At 38.8% G+C, this 14,456-nt stretch overlaps 1 protein-coding gene across 3 annotated transcripts in view; it reads left to right on the top strand.

Annotated features, from left to right (window-relative positions):
* The window catches only part of LOC137267580 (uncharacterized), a 65,926-nt gene that overhangs the window by 24,894 nt on the left and 26,576 nt on the right, over window positions 1-14,456 (top strand). Inside the window, exons 3-5 of one of the 3 annotated variants that reach the window (XM_067802065.1) lie at window positions 3,514-3,562; window positions 9,006-9,050; window positions 14,091-14,217. In XM_067802065.1, coding sequence (XP_067658166.1) covers window positions 3,514-3,562; window positions 9,006-9,050; window positions 14,091-14,217 — 221 coding nt within the window. Of the gene's footprint in view, window positions 1-3,513; window positions 3,578-9,005; window positions 9,051-14,090; window positions 14,218-14,456 lie in introns of all 3 variants that reach the window. The other 2 variants (XM_067802064.1, XM_067802066.1) reach the window with 2 other exon arrangements.

Here is a 14,456-nt window from a genome sequence, read left to right as displayed (position 1 = left end):
AAATCCTGTTTTCATAATGATATAATTTGTGAGTTAGTTCGTGAGTCCAGGGCAAATGAAGTTGCATTAGTGATCGTGTTCAAGAAATCCAGACCTCAAGAGGTTTACCTAATGTTTACTGATTTATTGAACACAAAAACTGAAGTGACACAATTCTTGTGATGTTCAGTTTGATCATGAAGAGTAATGGGCATGTCTTCACAAGGCACATCAATTTTATCTTTCCAGTGCCCTATGACACCTTCTGAAAGAATAGGGGGCCCGTGGGATAGCCTAGTGGTTAAAGCATTTTCTCATCATGCCAAAGACCTGGGTTTGATTCTCTACATGGGCTTAATGTATGGAGCCAATTTCTGGTGTCCCCATCTGTGATACTGCTGGTATATATATTACTAAAAGCAGTGATAAACTAAACTCACTCACACACTTTAAAAAGGTTGAATTTCTATACATGACAATGTCACACTGTGGTATAAATGTGATACTGCTTAAAGCAATACGAAGCCCAACTGACTTACTCATTTCCAAACCAGTTCATGACCTCATCCAAGAGCAGTTGTCTTTTTATGATGAACTCGACAAGAATCCAGCTCGACTATCTGGTGGTCACCCATTGACCATAATTCTTTTACCTCATTTGATCAACAATTGAGGTGTGATAAGCCCCTTATTTCAGCTGACCATGTTGTCAGACAACAGAACAGAGGCCCTCACTTGATTCCTTCCTGATCCTGTAATCATCTTCAGTCTGTAGTCTCCATGACTAATGTTCTTGTGCTGACTGAAGATGAGATACTTGAGAAGCATCAGTGCATGGTATTAGCCTTGTCAGCTTCATTGGGCAGATACTGAACGGTGTAATGATAGGAGTTTGGGGACAGGTGGATGTATTGAAGGGTGATGGGAAGAGCTGAGGGTGGTTGATAGGAAGAGGAGGGGGTCAGTTGAAGGAAGGTGTGTAATGACAACCAGATAAACAGGGAGGGTAATACAAGTGTAACAATATACTGAGAAGGCGACGTGATATGTATCCTGATAATATGGGTGATATACGATTTGTATCCCACTACAGTAAGTATATTTCATATTCTCTTCCCTTTAGTGGCTGAGTTAACAGGTGATGAGTGTGGATAGTGAAGGGTTAGATGATGTTGTGGATGTCAAGGCCAGTTTAGGTGATTGGGTGGGTAGGGGTTGGTTAGGTGATAAAGGTGAGTAGGGGTGGGGTTAGGTGTTGGAGGTGAATAGAGATGGATAGGTGAATAGAGATAGACAGGAGCTGTACCCGCATTGGATCGTGTGTATGTGTGTGGAAGGGAATGGGGTAATAGAGTTTATGGGTCAGTATGCATCCATGTATTACAGAGGGATGGTTAACATAAGGGTGGGTCTGCGGGTATGATCGAGTACTGACCAGTAGGAATGATGGACGACTCACTTAATGATGGGATTTACAGCAGATGTGTGGGCAGTGTTTCAATGAGGGAACATCTGGCAAGACACAATCAATAAGTTACTAGCTTAATCACCATTGTCTGACAATGTACCTTGACAACGTGACACTACTGACTGCTACCCATCAATCTGTACTGAAGTATAAGCTAGAACACACAGTAAATGAGCACAGTTTCACAATGTATACACAGCGACTGGAAGCAGTGGACGATGTAGAACCCCTCGGTATCCAGTTATGTTGACTAGTGATACCAGGGCATGAGATGTGATTGATTGATTGTCATGGTGGACAGTGAGTCACCCGGTCATGACAATTCTGATAATGTCCAGGGACCAGTTCACTTTCACTTTAAAGCTTGCCACAGCATGTCACTAGAGTGACACTTTACTTAGTTGTGATACGATGTGCTTGAGAGTCAAACTATATGATACGTATCGCCTTTGTTAAGGTTTGGTCCATATCTACATCATGAGGTCACAATTATAATATATCTCCAAGCTGTTTAGGTCGTGATGTGATCAAAATGTGCATAGTAATTAAATGATATGATCCACATCATTGAAAGGTCACGATATCATAATATAATATGTTTGTAGTAAGGCATAAGTAGGGGTTACCTATGATCAGCGATGTTGCTATCCTCAATGTGAGAGATTTTGGTCAACATACTAGGCAACAAGATTACATGTATTAATGAAAATCATGAAGTATCTAAGGTTGTGCAATTGTCATCAGCAACTGTCATGAGATTGGTGATGATATACGTATTATTTGGAAGCAGATTTCACTTCACACTCTCAGGCATCATCAACACGACACCTCATTGTGTAATAGGAATGTGCATATCAGGCATTATAGTGTGATAAATTAACGTATTGATATTGACATGCCTGTCAATCATCACTGCTACATTGTGTCACAATGACCATTGTGTGAGATAAGAGGTCATATATCACAGTGCACATCAGAGCTCTATATAATCAGTTCATGCCCATTTCATCATCTACCTTAAGGATATCTAAACTGATCAATTACAACTGAATCTCACACAATACTTCGGACTTACAAATTTGTTTGATTTTGATTATCTGTTGTCATTTTCATCATTCGATGTTTCTGTTTTGTTACAATGATGATAGAGTGAACTTGTGGATTCTGATCATTATGTAAAAAGGAACATTGGAATCTGTACTGAAATGTTGCATTTAAACAGACAAATGATAGAAGTAGAAATACAGATCTGTCTTCTTTGATTTTGCAGTTATTCTCAGTTGTATAAAATGTATAAATGTTCTTGTATAAATGCTGTTGGAATGGTTACAGCCCCTACTATTCTTAAAAAGAAACTGATTTACACATGAAATCGACAGTATTCAATTGTCATGAGATTGTGACATTTGAGAAGATATTTGAAACTGAGTCTTCCTTCTTATAGTTGGTTATGCTTTTCTTATGCATTTTCCTTCATATGTAGTGTGAAAAATCTGAAATAATAAAATACACAACCAGATGTTAATTTTGCTATTCCACTCAAAGGACATGTAAAACTGTCTATCTTGTTAAATTGCAACTTTTGAAATTGTCGGTCTATAGCATTTTGAAAGGCAGCTGTCATTGTGACATGGAAGTCATCATGTAAATTTCAGTATGACTTCAGGGTACATAAGTGAAAAGAGTTGCTGCAAGGTAATTGTTCATGCCTGACTGCTGAATATTTATGAACGATTCTCTAATACATAATCTTCATGAAAAATAATACCATATACTGCACATCAAGCATTTTTTCTGTGGCAGTTGTACGTTTTTAAGCATCATATTCTTTAGAAAAGTTCCATTGTGATGATAACAATATTTTTACAGTCTACACCTCAATGTATAGTTGACTTTCAGACTATTCGTAAGTGTCTCTAGTCATATTTATATGAACTTCAAAGACAACCGGAATATAAATTCTTGATATAGTGAGCACAAGCCGCTTTATTATATGTGTCACGAGCCTGTCTGTGCATAATGAAATCATTTGTCACCTCTGACCTTGTACTTCATTCTTGTTCCAGATGATGAACAGTTTGACAACAATGTGGACATCGCAGGCAAGGGGCGCAGGTATGGTGTTTACAGGTATGTGCATGCTGCCCTTTCACTTCTCCTTTGTGATCTACCCTCTGTCGTGTGTATACAGGCCTCACTTCACTGAAATGTGTTGTATGTACTTGACCTAACTCTTCAGTCTTGACCTTCAACCTTGGGTATTAACCAGCCTTAAGTACCTTGGCTGTGGTTATTTATTTGTTTATGAATCAAGTGATGTTTGCTGTCACATGCTCAAGAAAAAGTGCATTTGCAGTAAACTTTCCAGATAAGCTGCTACCTGTGGAAATAGGTAAACACTCCCCACCTACTATCTTTGGACACAGGTGTTACCTTCCTGAACTGCTCCGTGTGTCATCTATAGTATTACCCCCTCCCCATATTTACTTCCTGCTCCTCTGTGGTATACCTGGCCCAACCTACTCTCCGGTAGAAACCTTGTTTGGTACCTTTGAACACAGGTGTTGTCCTTCCGACCTGGTTACCTGTGTCATCTATGGTATTCCCTATCAATGCATGTACTACCTGCCTCTCTGGGTGTTCCTGACCCCGAGACTGTCTGGTAGACCCCTACCCACAAACTACTTATTCCAATCTTATATCCCCTTCTCTATTCAGGTCATGATAGAGACAGGTAAATAATGCCTTCTCATCATGTGTCAGGTTGCAGGGAGTCCCACATTAACCCCACTGTCCTCAAGTAGCTAAGTGAAAATATGAAGTATTAGGTGTCAGCGATGATGCAAAACTGAACACATGGAGTGAGAGACAGTAGGGAACAAGTAGCACACCATGGACTTCAAATCCCAGTTCACCTTGATTGGATTTCATGGTTTGTCATACCCTTACCCTTCCTCATTTCAACAATGATAAACATGTCACATTAGGGTTATCTCCCACATTAAACTGAGACCATTGAAAAAGTCTTTAGCCCAGCTCACTCACTCACTCTTGCTGTAATCCTAACCTACCTTCCCCTATGCAATCTTTGAAATTAGCAGGCATTATGGGAAGATATGTACTAGTGTATAAATATCATATTGCCCCAGTTGTATTGGCTTTATTAATATCATCTATTGTCACCCAAAGACACCCAAGAATCTTTTTATGTGAGAACAATTGAATGTTCAGTACTAGCTGCTATCACAACTGATTCAGAAGCAGTAGTGTTTAATTGTGGTACTGTTGTATGTTAGGATTGTTAGGGTTAATGCTCAAGCCTAGGTAAATACACATATCAGTTTGTTGTGTGCTTTTAGAGATATCACTTTATCAGCCCATAATTTATTGTTCTGTCTTCACCTAAATATGATCACATAAATGTTACTTATTGTTAGGGTGTGATCATGTGTCTCATAAGGAAATAAGTACAATGTGTGTTCTCGCTTTAGATTTGAATTCTGAATTACACACCAACTATGGTCCATGACATATCCTGTTCTGTCCCTGCCATCTCTGTCCATCCACTCCAACTTGCTTTCAGTACTTTTATGGCCTAAACACATGTACCCTCACTCACCCAACTGCCCAAACCTGCAGCCTTGCATCCTTTTCCATCCATCATTTTTCCACCCTACCTGTATTTCCAATTACATCCTACCATCTACCTTCGTAAAACTGATCTTCACCAACCGATGCTTGTCATAAGAGATAACTTGAATGGAGTGGGTGGTCAGGCTTCCTGACTTAGTTGACCTGTTATTTTATCCCGTTTGCATACATCGATGCTCATGCTGTTGATCACTGGATTGTCTGGTCGATTATTTCCACACAGCTGTCAAGTACATGGATTAGAGCTGAGTGAAACATTAAACAAGCTAACATACCTCACTAAACACAGTCATACCCACCACCCCTGCTGCAGTACACACCTGTACACACCTGCTGCCGTACACCCCTGTACACCCCTGCTGCAGTACACACCTGTACACACCTGCTGCCGTATACCCCTGAACACACCTGCACATTATAGATATGTCTCGACTCTCCTCCTAACTTCCTCTCTCCCTTCTAGCCCCCTCCCCATCCCTGAGGTAGTTTCTTAGGCAGATCATCAGGACCTCGTCTTCATCATTATGTAGACATGGCCTGGTAACTCTGAAATCCTATCCAAATCATGATCGTCCAAACTCACACAGTTTTTTTGTACACCCCATCGTGTTTCCCTTCATTGCCATGCTCAAGTGACAAGGAATATGTGCAATGTCATCATGCATAGACCCGTGAAGGTCCCGGGGTAGAATAGGCCTTCAGCAACCCATGCTTGCCATAAAAGGCGACTCAGCTTGTCGTAAGAGGCGACTAACGGGATCGGGTGGTCAGGCTTGCTGACTTGGTTGACACATGTCATCGGTTCCCAATTGCGCAGATTGATGCTCATGTTGTTGATCACTGGATTGTCTGGTCCAGACTCGATTATTTACAGACTGCCGCCATATAGCTGGAATATTGCTGAGTGCGGCGTAAAACTGAACTCACTCACTCACTCACTCACTCATCATGCATAATTTTTGTCTGCAGTCTTACACTGTTGGTGTGGCCATGAACATATTCCTGTCATAGTCAAAATACTAGTGATATTGTTTTATTTTAGGGCTACTATTGAGGGTTAAACAACTATTGCAGTCATGATGGTCTATTGCAACTTACTATTGCGATTTCAATAGTCTGTAGCAATCAACAATTGCAGTAATATTGCAGTAGGATGTTTCTTCCTGAATTGTCTTATTTGAAGCCATTGCCCAAATGAATGTATAGTTTACATGAAATAAAGACAATCAAAAGTAGTTTCAGTCGCTTTAGTAACTGACAAGAACCTTGAAATCCAAGTCAAGTTTATTTAGGAGGTGACAGAGGCGAAGAACTCATTGTCAAAGTGAATGAATCAGATACTTCCTGTATTTTGCACTGCACATTCACCAGTGGAAGTCAGTCCCCAAACTGTCCATAGTCCCACATACTGTCGATGCATCAACAGTTTTTCCATTTCTACCATCGATTAATTGCTATCTTGGCCCAACAACTGCAATCCATTGATAGTTCTATGCATCTTTACCGCAGTATTGATGCATTGTTACAGCCCTATTTATTTTTACACAGTATTTTGAACATTTTATGCACCAAATGTCCTGACAATAGGCTGACCAATAATATACTAATCATGTCTGAAACGCAAACAAATAGGCACCTTCTAGATTCCCATTGTAAGTGCCGCCTCTTCGACTGCCGCTAAACATGGTGTATCATAGTATATGTCGGACCATTTGTCACTGTGTGTTCAGAGTGGTGTTTGTATTCCTAGCATTGCTGTTGCTCACTCCTACTTGGTGTCAGTAGGAAGTACCCCCAGTCTGCTGTTGTCCGGAATAGTAGCCCAACACTGATGTTGTCAGGTCATTAACCATAACAGGAGCATTTTGAAACGGTTTCTTTATCAACCTGTTTCAGTTTCACTTTCTGACTGTAGGCAATAACCTATCTTTGAGATTATTGGTATTATTTATCATGAAACAGTGAAAGAAGACATTTTGAACAGGATATTAGAAATTCTTTGTGATCCTGATCATGAAAATATGTTTTCTCTAACTTCTCTAAAATCCATTTCTTTAGGCATGCTTGCATGTGACATGAAGGACAGTGATGCTAGCACCTTGTTGATGACTGATAAATCACAAATGAACAATAGATGTCACATGTCATGCTACCTTCCTAACAACTTGGTATCCCTTCTCTCTGTTGATCTCTGATAATTATCATGCAAGAAATAGATGCTACCATCCTAACAACATATTTACTTGACATCCTGTCACTGGAACTGCACATGGAAGCAGTGATGATCTGTGATAAGGGACTCATGCAAGAAGGGGACTCATGCAAGAAACAAATGCTACCATCCTAGCAACCTTTACATTCCATGTCTTTAACCGAAGTACACTTGCAAAATTACCTCCAACTTCAAGCAACTATTTCAGTTCATTTCTTGAACTGAAGTGTTCATGTGAACATGCCCTCAGGTTTTGAAGCACTTGCTTGATAGTTTCAGATTTCATGTGTTTGTGGACTACTGTAAACCATTTCTGCCTTTTTGCACCACCCAAAGTGGAAACTTACAAATACTTCCTTATCTGTCATTGCACATCGTTTGCTGTCAGGTGAATAGCATGAGATAATGAGATGTAACTTGAATGAGTGTTAATTGAGATATGAGATGAAGCACAAATATTTTTCATCTTATCAAGCATATGCAAGTCTACATGTTATCACCTGTAATGACATTAGTCTCTCACATATCAGCGTGGGCTTTGTGTTATTGTCCATGTGGTTATCTAACAACATGTTTGTGTTTGCAAGTAGAATTTTACTGTCAAAGTAAAGATATGATTTAATTATTATTATGACAGTCTACTTGAAGAGGAGTGAGCAAAATAGTTTCTTCTTTTTCAGAATGACCAACATTAACTTTCTTTTTTACTAAAATCAGTTACCATGTTCACAATAGTAAGGGTGATGGGTGTTAAAGAATATGTTGAGGGGCAACCAATTTAACCATATCCAAGTTAAATTCTTTTTCACAGTTTATATGCATGAGATGAAAATTAGTCCAGGAAACTAGGTTGTTGTAAGTTGCAAGACAGTAGCATGTTTTGTTTCTGCTTTCTTTATTGCACCATTTACAGTAATATGCACAAAAGAATATTAATTGTTACATCAGTTTCAACCCATATTATTATAGTGTAAGAATGATCCAGAATCTGACCAGGGGCAATTGAAGTGCAGGGTTTCTATAACCAGGATATTTGGATTTGAAAACTTTATATAAATTTGATAAACATATGAGGAAAATATGAAGTCAGTTTAGACGGGTCTCAGTATTCTTGAATGGAAGTGTGGGAAGAGACTTCTCAAACAGAAAATCTGTTTTCTCTTTGTATCAAATTCACAATCTCTGGATCTTTAGAATTAATATGACTGTATGACCATGGTGTATTTGTGATGGGAGTCCAGTGTTGTTGAGTAATATGTTAAGGGTAACTGATAAATAGTGGTGGCATATCATGTCAAATGTTGTTCGAGATATTGTATATGTGCCTATGTCTATTTTCATAATTTAGTATTTCCAATTATTATGTTTAGTTATCTTTGAATTTTTGACAATTATTTATTACTGATTTATTTGTTGAACCATATTTGAATTAAATGTGACATTTTTGTTTTCAAACCAAGGCGCATTCCTCATAGTGATCTTAGTGCTAGGGCAGTTGTAAGTCTGTGTTATGATATTGGCGTTACGATCATCAGAGCGCTACGATCATTTTGTGGAATGTTGCCCTTGCTCATATATTCAACCATGACCATCTGTTGCACGTACACTTTTTGCCCAGTACTCATGAGTACACATTGTTAATGTATCTTTATGTTCATACCATTGATTTTCAAGTGTTTTTTATCATTTCAACAGCACTTTCGACTTTATGAAAAGTTTTGCCAACAAAATGGCCAAGTTGTAAGTAGCTTGATTGGCATGGTCAGTGAGAGGCATCATGGCTGACCCTATCTGTCCGTAACTGTTTCCTGATCTAACCTCACTTCACATCCATGTATATGCTTGTCACTTGTCTGACAGTCCGCCCATGGTGGCCTGGACATTTATAGCATGCATACAGGTTCAGCTGATAATGTTTGTAGGTTTGTCATACCTTAAGACTTGTATAACTTTAGGTTTATATTCTCATAGTGAGCTGACATCCATTAGAGACCTGGAAAACTGAAAAAGGATGTCAAACCCAGCTCTCACGCTCACTCTCACTCACTCGCTCACTCCACCCATCTGAGACAAAACCTGTCTGCCCTTGCGCAATGTGTGCTCAGCCTTCTTATGCGCAATAATAAGCCTGCAGTTGCTTCCCTTTGGCCTGTTGGCAATGCAAGGATCCTGTGCTTGTTAGGGTTTGACTCCCAGTGATAGTTCTGGATTTGTGAACACAATACTTGTGCTCATGGGTTTTATGGTGGTGAGTGAGTGAGTGAGTGAGTTTAGTTTTACGCCACACTAAGCAATGTTCCAGCTATTTTGTGGTGGTCTGTATATAATCAAGTCTGGACCACACAGTCCAGTGATCAAGAGCATTAGCATTGATCTGCGCTATTGGGAACCAATGACATGTGTCAACCAAGTCAGCAACGCACACCACCTGATCCTGTTAGTCGCCTCTTACGACAAGGATAGTCGCCTTTTGTGACAAGCATGGGTCTTAGTCCTTGATCAGTTCTTGCTTTTCTGAGTCACATCAAGCTGACACACCATGATACGATTCATGCTCATTGTCATGATTTTTCTTGCATCCAAGGTACAGGCTGCCATAACCAATGTTCACGTTAACACACATGTTTTGTATGCATAGATTCTGATCTACGTAATTTTAAAAGGTGCCTTAAAACCAGAGAATGTAGACAAACAAGTAATTTTAACATAATTCAGGATTGTACTGAAACTTTCACGCACAAAAGATTTGGACTACATATTTAAAAAAAAATTTCTGCAAGCACTTGTATAAAACCTACCACGAACACTGATAACTCTGTACGGCCAAAAGTCCTGTAATTTCTCCTGCAGGAAATGTAGCACTGTATGTCAGAAAGCTGATACTGGGTTCGAATTCTGATTCGCTCAGGCAGTGTTCCAGGTTTGTCATCACCATAAGCATGAGTTCCACTAAAGTGGGAACAGTGTGAGACCTCCTACATCCAGATGAGGCACAGTCATATAAGTGAAACAAATTAAACCAACTTGAAAACCAGCTCATTCTTGTCACATCCTTTGGGAATGTCACTGAGCTGTGATCTATGGTGTAATACCTTCTTCACCTGTTTGGGGGTTAGTCAGCAGTGTGCTTTGGGGTTTCTTATACCAGTGTCTATCGGGCCTCAGTCAGACATGCCAGTATAACTGAAATACTGTTTCAAGTGGTGTTTAGCCCGACTTATCCACCCATCCTGTATCTGTAGGGTATTCATACAACACTACCTAAGTCCATAGGTGGATCCAGAAGGTGTGTGCAGGCATGCACACCCCTATTTGGCCAATTGAAACTCGTGATAATGGGTGCAAACAAACTCTGCACCTCCTCTTTCTGAAAAAGCTGTATCTCCCTGTGGAGTCTCCCACATTGTCTTCCCTCACTCATTCTGCCAAGCTGATGTTGACCATCCTGGTCATGTGGTCAGCAGTGGCAGTGGTTTGCATAGTTAGACTAAATTGCATTTTCAACTTTGATTCTAAGTCAAAAAGTTGACATAGATTAACAGCAACATTTCTGCATGTTGCATGCTTGGTAATGAGCTGATGTTATTAGAAATGCATTAATTTCAATATGTTATAATTTTTCCTTGATTGAAAAGTCCTGGTAATTTATCTGGCATAATAACCCCACAGCATGTCTGAAAGAGGAATCATTAATGCACTTCTTAATGCATCAGTAATGATTTAGACTGTGATTATTGAAACTTGATTTGTTATGAATCATAATAACTAATTGGTATTTAATGCTGAAATTTCCTCCAAATTAGACCCACTTGTGTGTTTTCAAATATCAAGATACTTTTTAGTTTGTCACAGCTAATTTATTTTCTCAACATCGATAGTATGGTATAGATGATTATGTAATATTCAATGAGTTCGGTAGGTTTGTTCATTCAAAATGAAGTATGAATTATTGTGACCACACAACCATACTTCTTATGTCATTATCAGTCTATTGTTCCCTGTTGAGTTTATGAGTCAGTATAATCGGTTCATTATTTGGAATTATCAAAGCTTCTAATTTTAGTAATCAGTCTTGTTTAGTAAAATTTTTTGAGTTTTGTCCAGTCATGTTCTATGGATTGGCAACCAAACCTGAATTTATGGCCCAGAAAGTTAAATTTTGTTTAATTCTTTATTTGATGATATATTATGAATTCATAATCATCTGTTTTTGATCAAGCCTTGTTCATGTTCTCTCCATGATTACCTCCCCTGATATATGTACTATAGCAGTAATAAAGCTAAAGGCAAGACAAGTGTTGACAAGTGTTAAAGCTGAACAGCTCTGGGTTTTATATCTCAAATGTGTTCCGAATGAGAACAAACTCTGTCCTCGCTGTCTTGGTCATGATGTCGCTGGAACATTGTTGAAAGTGACAAAGTACGTTAATTTAACTCACTATGCACTACTTCGAAAAGGCAATTTGATTGAGAGTATTACTGATTTAAGCATTATACTATCGACTGCACCTATTTACACTGTCTTCTATTGTGGTATATATATATATCTCTGTCCATATACCGTGCAGTGTCTATTTTTTCTTGTTAGTTTAATAGTGTAGCAGATGTTGTGTGCAGTTTTCCTATACAGCAGTCCATAAGCATGAATAATGTGTGCCAAAAATATAATGATGAAGAGCCGATATGATATTTAGAGTGTTTGATCCTTATTTTGTATGGTTGAAGAGAGCAGAGAGATAGCACAGTAGGTCAAGTGTTGAAGTCCTGTGGGGGGACTACGGGTTTGGAGAGGTCTGCAGTGCCCATACTTGTCAAAAGAGCTTTTTATGGCAATACTACAAACAAGAAAGTGAAATATCTTATGACATTAAAGTCCTATCTAATTTTTCTGTGTTAGTTCTAACACTGCAGTGCATAACTTGGCTCTAACAAGAGATAAGGTTCATGAGATTTATTATTGATTTTCTGTGAGTGTGCACATAGATGACTAGTTGAAACATTGATACTCAACATCAATATTATGAAGTTTTCATGCTTCTAACAAAAGCGAAGGGTGTGTGCATGTAGTGTGGTTAGGAGAGGCAACTGATTATATAAGACAATTAGTTAACCAACACAGGGAGTCAGTTGTCTGTCTGTGTTATGACATTAGTGTCAGCTGCTGATGCTGCTGATGAGGACAGCCTGGTGTGTTGACCCATAGAGGAACTCCCTTACCTCTGTGCTAATCAGATAGCAAGGTCAAGGTTGTTCATGGCATGTTTGGTGCTACTCAGTGTACACCTATCTACAACATTTGCAAGACATGTTGAGTCATCAGTCTGCTTGTCAAATCAGACATGATGCGTTTATCTTATTATTTCATTATTTTAGTCTTGGAGAAATAGAGACAAAACTGATATTGTGTTTGTTTGAGGTAATAACCAAACTAATAGATTATCTCAAAGTGGATAGATATTTAAGACACAATGTGTTATTTGTGAGATGAAATAAATCTTTAAAATATCAAATGTAGTATGTGTATAACAATTTGTGAAGAAATTTGTTCGGCATTCCTACAAATTCGGTGGAAACTGCCTAAACCGGCACCCATTGGGACTGAAGAAATAATATGGTTTAGACAGTGTGCTGGAAAGTAGAGCTGATGATAAATGTACAAGCCACGGATGGGACTGAGATTTTATGCCGGTGTTGTAAACTTGCTGGATTGGGCAGATGCCGGTTTTGACAGCTTCCACTGTAGTGCAGATTTTGTAGCAGATTTGCATGTGTGATGTTAGTTAAAGATTTCTCAGCGTGTCAACCAAATGAAATATATTTGTACGGACTGGACTGAGAACACATTGCATCTTTTTGTCATGGAACTAATCACCACCTAGCATGTGTTGGGATCCATTTTACGTCATCCCTTTTATAAAATGATAAAATGAATTAACAAAAGTGTATTGGATGAAATATTTCTGACATAGCGAAAAACAGCATTGACTTGCTCAGTCTCTATGAAGCTCATTCCTGATGTCCCTTGTCATGGTAGTGACGGAATATTGCTCAAAGCTCTCACTTGTTGGACCAATGTGTGGTATTCTTTCGGAACAGGTTCTTTGAATTTCACCGTGTAAAGACTGCCCTTTTCTATCCACTGTAAATGTTAGAATATGAGTGTGAAACTTTCACTGACTCCTGATTTATGTCATGTCACACTTAAAATCTGTAGATGTTTCAGCCTTCAAGTGCTGAATTAAACATGTGTTTTACTCTGTATATTCAAACAGACATTGTATATATTCCACCTGTTATTAAATCTGTAGGCAGGAATGCCCACTGTAAACATGTCTACCACCAGCATGGAGGGAAGGTCTCAAGAGTTTGATGCTGATTTTTTGTCAGAATATGTGTCAGATGATATGATTTATTTTTTTTCAGGTTCTTTTCACACAGTGATGATGATGATGATGATGATGATGATGATGATGATGATGATGACGATGATGATGATTTCATTTTATTTCATTTTATTTCAGTCCTATTGTTAAAATGTTTGCATATAAGGAGACTACTTGTTTGGCTTATTAGATACTATGCTGGACATTACATTGTTCTCTTTTTGACTCACTTGCCATCTCTAGCTGTCATGATGAATGTAAAATATGACACTTTGTAGTCCAAAATATCTTGTCCAAAATTTATGCTTTCGACTGATTCAAATCAGTTTCAACATTGACACTGTCCCTGTAAAAAGTTAAAAGCCAATTACACACTCCCCATTTTGTCTGTCGCCAGGAAGCAGAAGGGTTTGAAGAAGCCAAGTTTTAAGACCAAGACAAAGTCCAACTCTCTGGGCCGCAGTAAGAAACTGCCGACCTCGGTACCCAGCATTCCAGACCTTACTGCCAGTACTGAGAGGAACGTGAGTATTCTGAGTGCTCAGACGCCATACCCAGACTAACAACCAGTAGATATTCACCTCTCCTAGTACAACAGTGCCAGAATATTTGCAAGCAACTCTGTGTGTGAAATTTAATATGATGAAGCTGTTGAAGTCTCCAAGTAAAGCTTGGTCCTTGGATATTCCTTATTAAGTCATTATTTTGCAGTTATGTTAAACCTTTGATTAACTGATGTATGTATGTAGGTCCAGTCATCTCA

Source organism: Haliotis asinina, chromosome 16, assembly GCF_037392515.1.
Source record: "Haliotis asinina isolate JCU_RB_2024 chromosome 16, JCU_Hal_asi_v2, whole genome shotgun sequence".
In the NCBI taxonomy this organism is placed as follows: domain Eukaryota; kingdom Metazoa; phylum Mollusca; class Gastropoda; order Lepetellida; family Haliotidae; genus Haliotis; species Haliotis asinina.
Note: the sequence above shows the minus strand (reverse complement) of the source record. Positions and strands in the feature narration are given on the sequence as shown.